This window comes from Mus caroli, chromosome 19 (genome assembly GCF_900094665.2).
Source record: "Mus caroli chromosome 19, CAROLI_EIJ_v1.1, whole genome shotgun sequence".
Taxonomy (NCBI): domain Eukaryota; kingdom Metazoa; phylum Chordata; class Mammalia; order Rodentia; family Muridae; genus Mus; species Mus caroli.
The window spans coordinates 56,983,954-57,001,798 of record NC_034588.1 but is presented as its reverse complement, the minus strand read 5'-3'; the positions used below and the strand labels follow the sequence as shown (position 1 = coordinate 57,001,798).

The 17,845-nt window shown below is 39.4% G+C and overlaps 1 protein-coding gene across 1 annotated transcript in view; it reads left to right on the top strand.

Annotated features, from left to right (window-relative positions):
- Positions 1-17,845, top strand: part of Cacul1 (CDK2 associated cullin domain 1) — a 60,085-nt gene that overhangs the window by 17,522 nt on the left and 24,718 nt on the right. Inside the window, exon 2 of the mRNA XM_029472481.1 lies at positions 524-687. Coding sequence (XP_029328341.1) covers positions 524-687 — 164 coding nt within the window. The remainder of the gene's footprint in view (positions 1-523; positions 688-17,845) is intronic.

Sequence of the window (17,845 nt, the reverse complement as noted above, 5' to 3'; positions counted from 1 at the left end):
TTTTTTTTTTTTTTTTTTTTTTTTCAGGGAGATCCTCCTTAGCTCTGTTGATGCTTAGTGATGTGCAATTCTAGTTCTCTTTGATATTTTGTTACCTAGCCTCTGATAAAGAAGCATCAGATTAGGAACTAGGGTGGGAAATGAGCTGAGCTGAACAGTGACAGGAAGAAGTGACAGCTAAGTTGTTCGCCACAACTGGCATACAAGGAGGATGTATTGCAGACATCTTTGTGAGTTAGAAACTTCTCTATGCTGGTTATTACTTTTATTTCTTATTTTGACATGTATTTTTTAAAAAGAGTGTGAGCAGGTAGTTTATAAGGAGTTACCATATTTAGACCATAAATTATCACTCAACTTTTGATTCCTTTTGCCTATCTAATATGTACTACCCAGGACATTTAAGGTTAGTTGGCAATGTCCTTTCCATCAGAGGACTGGCTAGGGATGGAAGGTTTATTTCAGTTTCTGGCTGATTAGCAGCTGTTTTAGGTTGGTGATTTGTATTTTGTATGTGTGCTTTAACATGGAATTGCGTGGAATGCTTCTTCATTGACTTGGTTTCTATGCCTTGTTTCTTGCAGTTGTGTGTATAAGTGTGTGTGCCAGCAGCACTCAGAACAGATGTACAGCGATCTGATTAAAAAAATAACCAGCCACTTAGAGCGAGTCTCCAAGGAGCTGCAGGTAAGAAGTTGAGTGCATCAGTGTTTGCTGCTTTGAGTGTTTCTGATAAGGTGGAGCTAGGCTGCCACACGAACAGTTGGGATCTTATCAGTTTGATTTAACACACAAGTTTATACTTTCTAGTTAGATACTGACTAAATGATCTAATCCTCAGAGTAGATTGAAAATTTGATATAAATTATGTGACTTTTTTCTTTGGGATCTATTTTATCCATAACTGATTCCATTTAGCACCATGTCTGCATTTCTTTTATTTAAAACCTTGTTTTTCTCTGTTAACTTCACTATCTGGTAAAAATTAAAAATACATATATACGTACATACATACATATCTTGTTTTTTGAATTCTTTTGAGTTCTTTTTCAAGAGTGAGTGTTTTCTCCTACTAGTTTCTAACACTTCAGTATGAACAACTGAAGCCAGCTATTGTCAAACTCTTGCAGCTGATCTTAATATCTGGGTGACAGCAGAAAACCCTCCTTGGGATGCCTGGCCTCCTGGTCTTTCCCTCAAACACACACTAGCTTTGCGCCAGAGCCTGATCCTACTTGGATTCTGAGTAGAAGTAACAGGGCCTAGAAAGCTGACTCCCACTAATTAGGTAATCAGGTTCACATTAAGATGAGCAATAGCAACAGTAGACTGTGTTTGAGACTGTTTTCTGCTCACCTTGTATTCTTCTTTACGTTTATCTTGTGTATGGGGACCAGTGTGTACATGTGCCACACGCTGTTGTGCTGCAGTTGGTGTTTTCCTCCCACTGCATGGGTCCCAGGGTAAACTCAAAGTCATTAGGCTTGGTGTGAGGTATCTCATCTTTACATGCTGAGCCTCCTCATTTGCCCAAGGGTTTTGTTTTGTTTTCTTTTCTTTTTCCTCAATTATAGCCAGAGCTATATTTTCTAGAATATACAACTTTGCCTATTAAATTGTTTTTACCTTTTTTAACTGAATACAACTTATTCATATATATATATATACATATATATGTATGTATATATATGGAGAGAGAGAGAGAGAAAGAGAGAGAGTTGTTTCTACAGCCAAAAGATATCGTGTGCCAGTTGTAGATGAAACCCAAAAGCTGTTTATTATGTTTTAAATAGTTTGCTTTTTAATTCTCAACTCTCTGAATCCCTGAAAGACAGCTTTTTGCCCTGTCTGTCGTTATGTTTGCCTCCTCTGGTCTCTGTCTCCATCCTCTCACAGGTGCTTTGGTGGTGGTTCTCCCTTATGCTATGTATCTAAGTTTACTTAGCTAGCTTTTGATTGATTGGTCTTTAGGTAGCTTTTAACTAACAACACTTTGACAAACAATCAAGCTGGTAAGTAATATCATCTTGCCATTCACAAAGTAACCAGATTAGACTCCTGGTTTTAGTCAAAACTAAGCATTTTACAAAACTTTTAACTTCTTTTAGGAAGGACTTATTAAAGATTAAATCAAGACAAAGGTGCTCTTTTTAGTATTTCAAAAACTAAATGTCAGGGACTTTCAATTTAGAATCAATACACATCTCACTAAGTTTGAAAAATATTATTTAAAGCTTCTTCTTTGAGGTTCTGGGAATCAAACCCTCAGGCTCCCCCCCCCCCCAGCTGTGCTAGCTGTTCTTGGGCTTCACAGTTGCAGTTGTGCGGCTGACCTTGATGTGGACATCCAGCCTCAGCTTCCCTGGTGCTGGGATTATAAGCATGCCCCACCCTGCCAGTATTTAAAGTGACTTATTTTGGAAGCTGTAACCAGTAATAAATAGCTTTAAAGTAGGAAACAGCATGGGGACCTCAGACTCTGGTCGCCACTTTGTCACTCAGCAGTTGTAGGCCCTTTTTAAAAAAACATATTAACATCATTTTGTCAATTTTTCTTCATTAAGGTCAAGTAGCTTTATTGAAATATCTGTGGTCCCTTTATACTAAGTTGTAAGACACTTTTTTCCTTCTGCTTCCTGCCTTGCAGAACCTTCTTTCTCAGTATTATATCTGGTAACTGATGGATAGCCTTCCTGGAATTCTTGTCTAACTCTAAAAACAGTACAGAACAGAACAGAACAAAACAGACTGTTGTCATATGTCAGGACCCAGAGCCTCTTAGCAGTAACAAGCCTGTTAGGGTTGTGGTGTTGTGTGTGTACTGTGTTTGTATTCATACCTGACTACTTCTCTGGCTCTCCTGTGAGGTAAGGACTCTGTCCTGTTTCTCTTTTTAGCCTTAATATCTGGTACAACTGTAACTCAGAAAACATTTGTTGAGTGAATGCTCATTAGCTAAGTTTTGACTCATGTTCATGTTCTGTAGATGCTTAGGTAGCTTTGCACAGGGCAGGGCATTGTATTTGGATGGAACATGTTGTTTGCACCCTGATTTTTTAAATTCTTGAGCTAAAACAGTATTGTGGGATAAGTTGCATTTGGCAGATAAGCAGATGCAGTTGACAGATCAATGGATTGGACCCACAGGGCATCAGTTTTTGTCAAGGGCACCTTAAAATAGCTACTGGTTTGGCTTGTTTATCCATATTTAAAAACACATTCTGTTGGAAACACCCAAAGTGCTATGGGAATGAGCATTCCATATTTATTTTTGGTGTTGACCTAAAAGCTAGAGGATAATATTTTCAAATTTAATATATTAGTCTGTCAAACCTAAATATTATTGTATGGTAGCACAGTCTTTGTGTTTTAAAACATACTCCCCTATATACATCTTTCATTTTAGAATAGTGTCTTTTGTATCCCTTCAATAACTAAAAAAGTTGCTTGTTGAATTGATAAAACAATTAGCTAAACCCACTAAAGTGTCCTTCTCACTTGTTATTTCACTTGATGACTGTCTATATTTCTATGATATAGTCTCCTTTTAGCTTTCATAAGGAAATTCAGGGTTTTGTTTTTTCCTTTTGTTTATCTCTGGAGTCTTCAAATTCTTGGTTTTTGATTCACAAATGAATAGAAATAGTTATATACAGAAAATTGTTTTACTAAATAATCTGCTTAGTTTTTATTTTTGTTGTTTGTTTCTGAGACAGTATTTTAGTATGTAGCCCTGGCTGATCTGGAACTTGTATGTAGACTAGGCTAGTCTCAAAAAGATCTACCCTCCTCTGACTCCCCAGTGCTAGAATTAAAAGTGTGCACTACCAACTCTTGACCCAGCTGCTTAGTTTTGCAAAATTCTCTTCACATTTGTAGACACCATCATACTTAGGCTGAGGGCTTGGACTAGGACTTCCAGCATGCCTTGCATTCATTTATAGCTAAGTTGGAATGCCTCTACCCAACTCACTATCTCAGGCTTGAGATCCCATGTTCATATTTGGCTCTTCTTTTCTCTCTTTCCTTTTGCTTTCAGGAGATGGCCGGTTAGTAGGCTGTCATACTAATTGCTGCTGGCACTCTGCTCTAACATTGCCTGACACGTGCAATGTTTTCTTGTTTGCCTCTACAGAGTCTTCATTCAGTTTTTTTGTTTTCTTTTGTTTTTTGTTTGTTTTTTGAGACAGGGTTTCTCTTTATAGCCCTGGCTGTTCTGGAACTTACTTTGTAGACCAGGCTGGCTTCGAACTCAGAAATCCGCCTGCCTCTGCCTCCCGAGTGCTGGGATTAAAGGTGTGCACCACCACGCCTGGCTTATTCAGTTTTAATATCTTTAAAATCCATAATTTGTGGGCATGTATTCGAAGGTGTTTCATGTGGGTCTGTGTGTGAGGTGACAGCACCTCACTATGTAATCTCAGCTGGTCTCAAACTGTCTCTGGTTCTCGAATTTTGGGATCAAAGCTATGTGCCATCATACCTAGTTTGTGGGCATATATTCCTGTTCAGAAACTTAAAAATACTACCACCACTTGTTTCAACTAATCATAGTTGAATTTTTTCATCATTATTAGAAGAAACAAACAAAAAAGTCCGAAAACAAAAAACAACTAAATTGGTTTATTTGTTTCAGGCACTTCTGGTTAGAAATTTGATGTAGCTAACACTTTTCTGTCTAAATGTGCAAAGTATTCTGTTAGGTAAAGTAGATATGTCTTTGATAAGAAGATGTGATTGGTTTACTCCTGCTGAGAACAATTTAAAAACAAACAAACAAACTAAACCAAACCAAAAAAAAAAAAACCAAGAAAAACAAAAAACAAGACCAGAGTAGAACAGAAAACCAAGGAGTTACAGGGCCAAGATCTGAGAAAAGGAAACTTCAGAGAGAGGAGAGTGACACTTGAACTAACTACTTCTTGGGCCACCTTCCTATTCTGGAAGTGGGGAGAGGCCACTGTACTCTAAAATTCATTTATGTACTCTGCTATGGAGCTGCATCCTCAGCTCTGCACTGTCAAATTTAATAGAGCTCTGATAGACTTGAGTAGAAGATATATAATAGATTATCAAAGCTCATCAAACTGGAGGAATAGCTCCCAGCAGCAGTAAGATTGACAAGTGACCTTTGGCACAGCAACTTTCTTCTTGCTTAGTTATGGTGGTCTAGACTGGCTGGCACTTTGAGTCATGAGAAGCAAAAGTAGATTCTTTTTGGAGAAGATATTTTTCTAGGCATGAGTCGTTAATTTTTCATAATCATTGTCTGGTATTAATATCAGAAACAGAGTTGGAAATGTGATTGTAAAGTTTTGAGAAATATCAGACAAGAATTGAGAATCACCAGTAGTCTCTTTAAAGAAATAATGCAGAGTATTCTTCTGATCGGTCTCAGTGTGATAGTTTTTGCTTTATCTTACTACATTTTATTTTGTCAAGTTTGGTTGTTATTTCTTAGAAGCCTGTTTTTTTCTAATGAGAGACAGAAAGGGAGTGGATCTAGAGTGGAGGGGACATGGGAAGGAACTGGGAGTAAGTAGAGAATGGGGAGATGTAATCAGGATATATTTTACGAGGAAAGAATCCATTTTGAACAAAAGGAAAAATGAAAAAAAAATAGAATATTCGGATAGATGTTTATAGGTGAAAATTTGGTGATTCAGGTTGGAGTAAAGTACAATAACAAAAAGATAAGCCGAGTTTATATAAATTGATAATGTTTATTTTACATTTGTGTGTGTGTGTGTGTGTGTGTGTGTGTGTGTGTGTCTGTGTGACAGACATACAAGAACATCAGGGTAGGGACTGGGGAGAGGAGAGACTCTTTTACATTCCACAGTGCACATGTGGCAATCAGAGGATAGTTGTAGGGGTTGATTATCTTCACCATGTCAGTCCTAGGGATCAAACTAAGGTCCTCAGGCTTGGCAGCAAGGTACCTTACCCACTGAGCCATCTCACTGACCCAGATGATGAAGAGGGTATAAAAGATACACGTAAGCAGAACTTACAGCAATAGTATGTAATGGTTTGGTAGCATACAATCTTTAATTGTAGGCTAACCTCCATAGGCATAATTAACATGATGATAGAGGGAGAAAATGTAATTAAAAAATAATCAAGCTTGCAGATACTTACACCCAACCAATGGACAGAAGCCAGGGACCCCTGTGGTTGAATTAGGGAAAGTCTAGAAGACACTGAGGAGGAGAGTGACCATAGGAATACCAGCAGTCTCAACTAACCTGGACTCCTGAGATCTCTCAGACACTGAGCCACCAACCAGGCAGCATATATTAGCTGGTCTGACGCCCCCAACACACATACAGCCGAGTATTGCCTGGTCTGGCCTCACTGAGAGAAGATGCACCTAACCCTCCAGAGACTTGGGATCGTAAGGAGTGGGAGGTCTAGTGGGTGGGGTGGGGTCGGGTAGGGTAGGCACATCCTCTTGGAGATGGGGGGTGGGGGTGGGGGGAGGGATGGGATGAAGAACTGTCAGAGGATGGATAGGAAGGGGGTAATGACTGGACTGTAAGAAGATTTAATAATAATAATAATGTTAATAATAATAATAATGATAAAAATAATCAAGTCACGAAAAGGAGGGAAAAGGCACAAAGAACAGATGAGGCATAGAATAAAGAATAACTTAAATTTTACCCGGTCTATCATTTTATGAAATGATAAAAGCTAAGGACTGCTTTGAGAAGCAATAATCAGACAGTATGAAATCCTGCAACTTTACCAAATATTGCTGCCAAGAATCACAGCTGAAAGATAGTAAGGAAACAGAAAAATTGAAAGTAAATGTGGGACATGTTAGACAAGGGCTGGTGAGATGGCTCAGTGGGAAACTTAAACCCCTATTTAAATCCCCATTCATAAGCCAGACATTTAACCCTCATGCTTCTACAGGGAGGTGGTGGAAGAGGCAGGAGAACCCCTGGAGCTTATGGGCCAGGTAGCCTGGCATCCATCAGGAAAATGATGACAACAGCAGCAAAAAGAGGCCCATATCAAACAAGGTGAAGGTAGGGTGTTGGTTTTAAGAAAATTTAATTTGGAATAGAATTTAAAACACAAGGTTAGAAAATAATAAAATTTGGAAAATCAAAAGCCTTAGCATTTATCTCAAACAGCAGGTGGAACTTAAAGAAAGCATTAAAGCACAGTGGCTCTTTGTTAGAGCGTTGCATTGTTTAGAGCCATCCAGACCGCCATGATTCAGAGTAAAAGTTGACTAATCTCAGCTTAGTTAGGGCAGTGAAGATGGCAGCACCAACAAAGAGTTGTCATAAGGGACAAGAGAACTTTGTGGGCAGAGGCTCCTTTGTGGTGCTTATGCAGGTCTTAAGAAGCAGTCCTATGAAGAAGACAGCGAATGATGTTCCAGTGGGGTTGGGAGAGGGGAAAAGCTAGACAAAGCAGACCAGATTCAGATGGCAGAAACCATTGAATGCCAGGAATTACATCTTTAGAGCATTGGTGTTAGAAGTATAGAAAATGGATTGGCATAGGAATGATGGGGTATGGGGAAGTGCTGTTGGTGGCAGACTAACAGGTCATCTGCAGTTCCAGAATCTAAAAAAATGAAACTCTGAAAGGGGATGTCTTTAAATTGGTATTGAAACCGATGTATTAAAATTTGATATGGGGTGAGAGAGATGGCTCAGTGGTTGAGAGCACTTGTTGCTCTTGCAGAAGACCCAGGTTCAATTTTCAGCACCTCCATGGTAGCTTGTGCCATCTGTAACTTTAGTTCCAGGGATTCTGATGCCACCTCTGACAGGTCTGAGCATCAAGTTTGCAAGTCGTACACATGCATACATGCAGGCAAAACACTCATACACATAAAATACAACCCAAAACTTGATCTTAATTTGTGTGAATAATTTACTGGGACCCTTTAACTTTCCCAGAAATAACAGTGTGTGGTCTCAGGCCTTACTGGAGCCCTATCATAGTGCCTTAAAAATTTTCCAAGCTCTGAGTAAAATAAGGTATACATGTAGCCCTAGTCTTAGTGTAAAAACCATGAACCAGTTGGTAATAAAAAGGAGAAAGGCTGTCCATAGTGGTGCATGCCTTTAACCCGAGCACCCAGGAAGCAGAGGCAGGTAAATCTCTGTGACTTAAAGTTGAAGGTTGGCCTGGTCAAATAGTGAGTTCCAGGCTATCCAAAGCTTCATAGCTATAGAACCCAGACAGAGATCAAAATTTCTGTGCTCTCTAGAGGTGGGGAAATAGACTGTGTTTTATGTTTGATTTGACAAATATTTATGCTGTGTATGCTAGGCCTTAGTATGCAGGGCCTAGATGCTAGAGTTACAGAAAAATTGCAGCTTTATTCTTTAGCAGCTTTTATGGAAAAAGACATAATGATCATTTTAATATTCTGTGATGTGAAGAGTGACTGAGTAGGAAAATAAACTAAGTTCCAAGTCCTGGCTAATTTTCTCTACTGTGAAAATTTTTCAAATATATCTGTGCACTTTTTCTTAACTCTCTGACTTCATTCCTTCCAGAGCAAGGCAGTAGCCCTTGATGAGGAGTTGAAGTTACCTTTCCATGAGAACTGCACAGCAGTATTTTGCTTTTTGGTTGATTGCACCTTTACATATTCAGATCTTTTTCCCATCTGGTTTCTTTTTCCAGTAGCTCCTCCTTCCTGCCAAGGAAGTGTTCTGCTGCTCTGCTATGGTTGCCTCCACTTTGAATCCTCTACCCTTGGCAGACTTTAATGTTTATGTTGCCACTGTCATGCTAACTATTGTGCGGGTTGTTGCGTTTATCCATCAGGATGCCATCTTTTGAACAATGTGTACTTTTGAGAATAGCAATCCAAATGACTCATGCTGGTGTCTGTCAGCCTACCATGGCCTCGATTTAGGACTTGAGGTGAATGTGCCAGCTGTAGTGCTGCTGACCTTGTTCCCAGTTCCGTCTGCAGATATAGTAGAGTTGTACTTGCTTACTACCTTGAAATTAGGCCATACCAAGTAACTTTGGCACATGAGTTGTTCCTGAAAGGAGTGTGTCCACAAACGCAGGGAATACTTCATGTTGGCTCTGCAGTTCCTTATGTTGCTGCTTCCTTGCCTTGGTGTTCCCAATGGCAAATGTTCATCTTTATTTACATTTCAGAGTTATCCCCCCTACTTTGTTTCCCCTCTGCAAATCCCCGATCCTATCCCCCTCCTCCCTGCTTTTATGAGGGTGCTCTCAAACCCACCCACCCACCCACTCCTGCCTTACTGCCCTAGCATTCCCCTATACTGGGGCATTGATCCTTCACAGGACCAAGGGCCTCCCCTCCCATTGCCAGATAAAGCAATCCTCTGATACATATGCAGCTGGAGCCATGGGTCCCTCCATGTGTACTCTTTGGTTGGTGGTTTAGTCCTTGGGAGCTCTGGGGCAGGGGTCTGGCTGGTTGATATTGTTATTCTTCCTATGGAGTTACAAACCCCTTCAGCTGCAAAGGTTCCTCTTAACTCTGGTCCTAAGTAAGGGTAATGTGGATCAAACTCTCAACACAGGTATACAACATGAGTGAGCAAGAAAGCTGTATTTTATCCCCCGCTCCCCCCCCCCCCCGTGTGTGTTTGTGTGTATGTATGTGATGCAGAATCCATTGGAACAGTTGTCAACCACTTTTCCCTAAGCATTTTGTGGCTAAGTTAAGTGCACTTGGTTGAACTGTAGTGTATCTTCACTTTAGCCACCTAAGTGTTGTGGCTTTTGATGCAGTTCACTGACCACTAAGAGTTGCTCATTTTCAGTAGTTTGGAACTTCACATTACTAAGTTGTTTAAGCAGTCTGCTTCCATGGAAAGACAATAACATTAAAGTGGGGGAAACAGCACAGATAATTTTCTGTTCAGATCCAGAACAAGGGGGCTGTGGAATGGTACACGTTTTCATTCTTAAATTTCTAAACAGCAGTTTAGAGATGTGTTTGTTAGCTGTTTTAATTAAAAGGAAGTTGATTGGGTACACTTAAAATATTTTAATAAAATTAATACTTTTGATATGTTTAAGCTAAATATATCTTGGGTTTCTAGTTACTATAATTGACAGATCGATAATAAAATTAGTTGGAACTAAGCTATAGCTAGTCTCTTTTACTTAATTTTATTCAGTCTGTACAAACATTACTTAAGATATGTATTGGCCTTCTTGTCCAACTGCAAGTAAAGGGGTTTTGATGGGGTTAAAGCTGGGCAGGTGTTGCATTGCGATTTGCTTTTTGCCCAGTGGGTGGCAGTACAATCCAACTGGTTGCTTGCAGTTGTCTTGGCAAAATGAAAAAAATAAAGGCCTTAAAATTTAAATCTGTTGACATTCAAAGTGTGTCTTAAAACAAACAGATGAACAAATAACCTCTTTACTTCCCCAAGGATACTTCTTTTCTTCTTGCTAGACTGAAGATTTTAGGTAATAAAGTTATTGGTCTGAAGAAATGGTTAAAAGTGTTTGTAGCTCTTGTGCAGAACTAGAATTTGATCTTACCACTTACATTGGGCAGCTCACTGCAGCCTGTAACTCCAGCTCTAAGAGGTTCTGATGTACTGTTCTGGACTCCATGGATATCCAGGCATATGAGGTAACAGTCTCTCTCTCTCTCTCTCTCTCTCTCTCTCTCTCTCTCTCTCTCTCTCTCTCTCTCATGGATACCCATGCACATGAGGTTACAGTCTCTGTCTCTGTCTCTCTCTCTCTCTCACACACACACACACACACACACACACACACACACATATCCTCCCTCCTTCCCTCCCTCCCTACCTTAAAAGAAATTTACCTGGTTACCTTTCTTCCTAGACCTCAAGCAAAATAGATATCATTACCATTAGTAACTCTTTTACTTGTGAATTCTTCTGAAGGCTTTTAACTGAAGCAGTTACCTTCAGAAAGTCCTTCTTATAGGAGAATTTGCCAGTGAGACAATCTAATCTAACCCTGAGCCATTTCCACAAGTGCTCATTCAGACAGTGGTTTTAATGTTCATCATGAGCCTCTGAGGGTAGAGACTTCTCCTTAACCTGTTTCATTGCAGGCTTAGCATGATCTTAGGTCCTCAGACAGATTCAGAAGTGACATTCTGTAAGTTGCTAGAAAGCACATATCTGTAGTACAGTTGAGATTTTTAAAGCATCTGCTTGTTCAGTTGAGACAGATAGAAGGACAAGCAGATACTACCTACATTTGCTTATTACCAGAATATGTAGAATATATTTATATAGATTATCTTTTTAAAAACGGTTTTAAAAAGGCCCCTTACTTCTGAGACATCTCTTTTTGCTCCTATAGATCATAGATTATGTTATTTTTTAAGGTTTGTTTTGAGACAGCTATGTGCTTGTTTAAAAAGATAGGGGAAATTTTCCTTTAAGAAATAAATCCTTAGGAACTAACTGGAACTGTTCAGCTGTTCAGCTGTTCAGAATGCTTGCTGTTCTTCAAAGGACCTAGCATGACCAGTCCTTAGAACTCAGTTCACCTGATATACCCACTAGATAGAGTAACTCTGGAGGCCCTTAAACTTGTTCAAGGCTCTGCTAAGTACAAGCTTTCTACTGTGTATAATTTCCCCTGTAATTTTGTTGACATTTGCAATGATAATGCAAGCAGTGGTGGGTCAAATTGTACATGTGTGAATTAGAAAATAAAGCAACCAATCTCACTTGGGAATGTCCTATATGATAGGGTATGATTGACACATGTATACCACTGGGGATGCAGAGGCAGAGGAGGGTCCATGCAAGTTTCAGACCAGTCTGGTCTATGTACAGTCTTCAAAAAGAACTGTAAAAATTACTCAATTTTTTGAATTGCGACTTTGGGGTACTAAAATACCCTGTATTAAAAGGTATGTACTTTAAGAACTTCGGTACTTGTACAGTGTCTGAATGTACTATCTACTTATTCAGTCCCCATACTATAATAGTCTAAAAGATAGAAGACAGGTTCATAAGCATGTTTGTCTACAAGAAGGTGACTGCAAAGAATTCCATTTCCTACATTGCCTTTGTTTTTTAATCTTCATAGTAGCTGTGGTGGGTTGAATAAGAATGGCTCCTATATGCTCCTATAGTTGAGTGCTTAAATATACACCAGACTACAGTCGGAATGTTGAGAAAACTACCCTTCTCTATGGAACACTTGAAGAACAAACTGAATAAGAGACCTAGGTACTTGAAATGAGTCAGCAGTTAGATCTGTGTAACTCACTGTTTTCCTGGGACCAGTGTGCAGAGGTAACAAATAATGTGGATTAAGGACTCATTCAAAATAAGAAGATAAACTAGACTTCATATAGTATTTAATGCACCCATTGATACTTTCATGTGTTTGAATTCTCATTGCAACAAATTTTCAAGGAATTGCTGTTTGCTAATGAAAATGAAAGAATATTAGTTGTGGCATGAAAAGGCATACACTTCTCCCCATCTCCATTTATAAATTTCTGACATTAAATTTTCTTACTTTGGGCTGGAGAAATGGCTCAGCAATTAAGAATACTAACTACTCTTCCAGAGGTCCTGAGTTCAGTTCCCAGCAGCCACACGGTGGCTCACAACCATCTGTAATGGAATCTGATGTTCTCTTCTCATGTGTCTGGAGACAGTTACAGTGTACTCACATACATAAAATAAATGAATCTTAAAAAACAATTTTTTCTTCCTTAACTTCAAAACATACAACAATTGATTAAGTATTGAAACAGATGGAAGAATCTAGCTACGTTCGTTCTATTAAGTTGTAAGAGATTTGTTAAAATGTCAAAATAATTACTAAAGTTACTTAAATAAATTTGGATTTGTTTTGGAAGATTATTTTTCCTGAAAGTATGTTTAGGTGTAATGACTTTATTATTATGTTAGGACAAATTAATATGCATTTTAAAATATGCAAATTGTTAAGAGCTTCCATTTTATTTAGAATATAGAAATATATATATATATATATAAACATATATAATTATTGGGGTTAGGAGAAGGTATATACCTTTTTCTTTTTCTTTTCTTTTTTTTTTTGGTTCTTTTGAGACAGGGTTTCTCTGTGTAGCCCTGGCTGTCCTGGAACTCACTCTGTAGACCAGGTTGGTCTTGAACTCAGAAATCTGCCTGCCTTTGCCTCCCAAGTGCTGGGATTAAAGGGGTGTGCCACCACTGCCTGGCTGGTAATATACCTTTTCATGCCACAACAAATACTCTTTTTCAGAAGCTTTGCAAATGGCAAATACAAGGAATGATAATTATGCCTCAGACCGTATTCTAGGACTAAGGCACTAAATGTTGATATCACTTAGAATATGGTTGTCAACTTTTTATACATCAAATGTTAGATGTTCGTAGTTACATTTCTTTTCTTTTTTTTTTTTTCAGATATTCTCTTTATTTACATTTCAAATGCTATCTCAAAAGTTCCCTATACCCCTGCCTCCCCTGTCCTGCTCTCCTACCCACCCACTCCCACATCTTGGCCCTGGCGTTCCCCTGTACTGGGGCCTATAAAGTTTGCAAGACCAAGGGGCCTATCTTCCCAATGATGGCCGACTAGACCATCTTCTGCTACATATACAGCTAGAGACACGAGCTCTGGGGGTACTGGTTAGTTCATATTGTTGTTCCACCTATAGGGTTGCAGACCCCTTCAGCTCCTTGAGTACTTTCTCTAGCTCCTCCATTGGGGGCCCTGTGTTCCATCCCATAGATGACTGTGAGCATCTACTTCTGTATTTGCCAGGCACTGGCATAGCCTCACAAGAGACAGCTATATCAGGGTCCCTTCAGCATAATCTTGCTGGCTTATGCAATAGTGTCTGGGTTTGGTGGCTGATTATGGGATGGCTCCCCAGGTGGGGTAGTCTCTGGATGGTTCATCCTTTTGTCTTAGCTCCAAACTTTGTCTCTGTAACTCCTTCCATGGGTGTTTTGTTCCCTATTCTAAGAAGGAATGAAGTATCCACACTTTGGTCTTTGTTCTTCTTGATTTTCTTGTGTTTTGCAAATTGTATCTTGGGTATTCTAAGTTTCTGGGCTAATATCCACTTATCAGTGAGTGCCTGTTTGGTTGTGTTTTCCTGTAATTCTTTAAGGGATTTTTGTGTTTCCTCTTTAAGGACTTCTACCAGTTTAGCAATGTTTTTCTGTGATTCTTTAAGGACTTCTACCTGTTTAGCAGTGTTCTCCTGTATTTATTTGAGTTATTAAAGCCCATCTTGATGTCCTCTACCATCATCATGAGATATGATTTTGAATCCGAATCTTGCTTTTTGGGTGTGTTGGGGTATCCAGAACTGGCTGAGGTAGGAGTACTGGATTCTGATGATGGTGAGCAGTCTTGGTTTCTATTGGTAAGATTCTTGCATTTGCCTTTTGCCATCTGGTACTCTCTGGTGTTAGTTGTTATGGTTGTCTCTGGCTGGAGCCTGCTCCTCCTGTGATTGTGTTAGCCTGTCAGCTGTCCTGGGAGTCCAGCTCTCTTCTGAGTCTCAGTGGTTGGAGTACTCTCCTCTTGCAGGGAAGGTGCACAGCGGTCTGGCATTCAGACCTGCCTCCTGGCTGAAGATGAAGGCCCGAAATAGGGCCTGTCCCAGAAGATGGGTTGCCTCTGCAGTCTGTGTGCTCACCTGCACAGACTGGTTTCCGAGGGACCCAAGACACAAGATGGTTCCCTAGCCTGCTCTGGAGGTCAGAGCCCTCCCAGGTGGTCACCTCTCCTCTGGTGGGGAAGGTGCCAGGATGTCTGCAGCCCGAAGCGGGGCGGGGGTGGGGGGGTCTGTCCCAGAAGCTCTGTCGCTTCTGAAGTCTGCTTGCTCACCTGCTCTGGGGGGTCAAAGCCCTCCTCTGGTGGGGAAAGTTCCCAGATGTCTGCAGCCAAAAACAGGGCCTGTCCCAGAAGCTGGGCCACTTCTGCAGTCTGTACTCTCACCTGCGCAGACTGGTCTCAGAGGGTCCCAGGAGACAAGATGGCTCTCTCACCTGCTCTGGGGGGTTCATAGTTATATTTCTAAGAAAATGTTTAATGAAAATTATTCAACTTTATTCTTTCCCTGGAAGCCAGAATTTTAAACAAATGTGTACTGTATCTGGTGAACATCATGCAATAGACCTTTTTTCAAAGCTGTGTCTTAACTTTTAAACCTAATTTGTTTTATCATAGCAATATACCAGCTTCCTAAAACACAATAAAGAAAAAAGGGTTATATAATGGTACATAATGTAACAAAATCTTAGGATGTTGCTGATTGGATAATGTTATCAAAAATGTTCTTTTTTTATCAAAGACCTCTACATCCATGTTGACTTTATTGCAAAACATGCTCCCTTTTTTATTTGTTTGTTTATTGTATAGCAAAGAAGGTCAACCCTGGAGTAAAAATGCTTTCAGCTGCTTTTATACTATGGATGGTTTCAGGAACACTAAGCCTTTGCTCTTTACAGTAATGCACAATGAAGTGACAGTGATTTGGCTGCAGCAGAAGAGACTAGACTCATGGCAGAATAGTAGCTAATAGACTCTTGATAGCAGCAAATATGTAAGAAATATGTGTTACTGGTGTGTGTGCTGGTGTACTTTTGAAGACCTTAGTGATGGAGGAAACCATATTGAATAGCCTTTGCTATTTGACCTACCTATGCTCAGAGGCTTTTGTATTATGCAGAGCTGAAGTTCTTCTGCTCTTTGTCCTTAACTCTGCTATCTGATGCCTAAAATAAATAGCTCAGAAGTTAACTTGCTTTCTAGAGCTTCTACCAAAACCTTTCTAAGTCTCATTCTTCTTGGTGAGCTTTTAGCTTCCCTCAAAATGGCTCCATTCCCCTTTTTTTGCTGTACAAACACCCTGCTTCTTCTGTTCTTGACACACCATACAATTCACAACCCTTGGTTTTATGTCTCTTGAAAACTGAAGGGCTTGTTCTTTGGACCCTCATCTGTGAAGCCCATTTCCTCTAGTCTGCAATGCCTGTGAAGCTCATTGTGCCTAATGTAGTCTGCTTCTGCTCACCCACCATGTTTGTACAAATGAATATTTCCTGCTGTGTTTAAGTCACAGTGCTTTTCATTTCCTACTTGGGCAATACCCAAGGGTACTAGTAGGTGCTGAACATTTTATTTGTAGGCTTTAACTTTTCACAGTTCCTTAATCAGCTTTGAGCTTGGCAATAAAGTAGATTTTGTTGGGAGCTAGTATGTCTAAACACCATTGTTAACCAAGTCACCCATCTTAAAAATGTCTGTAATTTGACTTTAGAGATTGGACATGATTTGGTGAGTAGTTTACTAAATACACCTTGCTGTCTGGGCTCTAGATGTTTAAGAGGTGGAGTGTCCTCTGTTGATAAAGTCCAGTTTTATTTGTTTTTGAACTGCACATTCTCACTTGTTGCCCAGGCCGTTCTCAGTCTCCTACAGGGGCTCTTCACTGCACCTTTACTAATTCCAGATAGAAAAGTATTTGCTGTAGCCCACATAAAACTAAAGGCTTTTTGGAGCCTTCAGGCTTAAAGATTTATCGTTTATTATTTTCATGTGTATTTGTGCATCCACATGAGTTTATGTGCTTTATATGGGTACAGGACCCTATGGCAGCAAGAAGACAGCATCAGATCCCTGTGAACTGTCATGCATGAACTGGAACTCAATCCTGGTTCCCTATAAGAGCAGTAGTTGCTCTTAACTACTGAACCATCTCTTCAGCCCCATCTTCAGTTATTTAAATAGTGCAAATGGTTCCGGAGGCCAAAATGTTTAAGATGCAATACAATAAAACTTACTCCCAAGATAGATTACAGATTGATATTCACATGTGTATAGAGAGCTATCATATTCTTATTTCTACAAGCAATGTATTTTTCGGAAGGATAGAAAATAATTGTGGTTTCAGGGAGTAGGAAGTTAACTTAAAACACTAAACCCATTTGAACTGACTAAAATTTTAAACTAAATAAGGAGGGAGCTGAGGGTTTAGCTATGGGTTCTGTCCAAAGCACCTGCACTACTTCCCCTAAAAATTGCAAGAATTTAGAATAATTACTTTTTTTCCTGCAGCTTGTTTCTTCCTTTTTGATATGATGGATTATTTTTCCAATTAATGTTCAAGCCAAATAATACCATTTTGGAATAGTGAAACTCAACTAGGCATCGTTTTTCTCAGTGGGGACCAGAGTTTATTGTAAAGAGGAACAGTTTGATTAGGATTTTCAAAGTGACATTTATTTCTAGTTTCCTGGAATAGATGGAGTTTATTTTCTCAGACTGTCATAATTTATAGTCTAGTCATTTCAAAGGTTTTGAGTAAATGCAACATGAAATGTGGAAGTAAAAAAGTTAAGTGTTCTGACATTTGATTTAGCACAAAAAGTACTTTTTAATACTCCTAACCTTTGAGGCTTCGGGACTTTGTAAAGGAATAAGGAGTTCAATTGTATTTATTCTCTCTGCTGTTAAATGTGCCTTTTGATCAGTGTTCATGTTTTTTAACACTTAGACGGTGTCCTTTTATGAAAATGAAAAAAATATTTTAATGTAATAGCTTTTCAAACTTTTTTCTTCAATATGGGTAGAATTTACTTCTTTGAGTGCTGAATATCATTTCCTAAGTTCTTTGAAGCTGCGTTGAGGAAGATGGTGTATACCAGTCTGTTCATTAAGGGTAGTTAGGCTTGCTTGTAATGCAAGCCATTTCTCATAAGTTCTCTGGTTGGCAAAGATTGCTTTTTAAAATATGAGTGGATTTTTCTAAGTGTTAGGCACATGGCTGCTCTGCACCCTTGCTCATATATAGTTTTACAGTATGTGTCTTTTTTCAAAGCGGTTCCAGATTTTC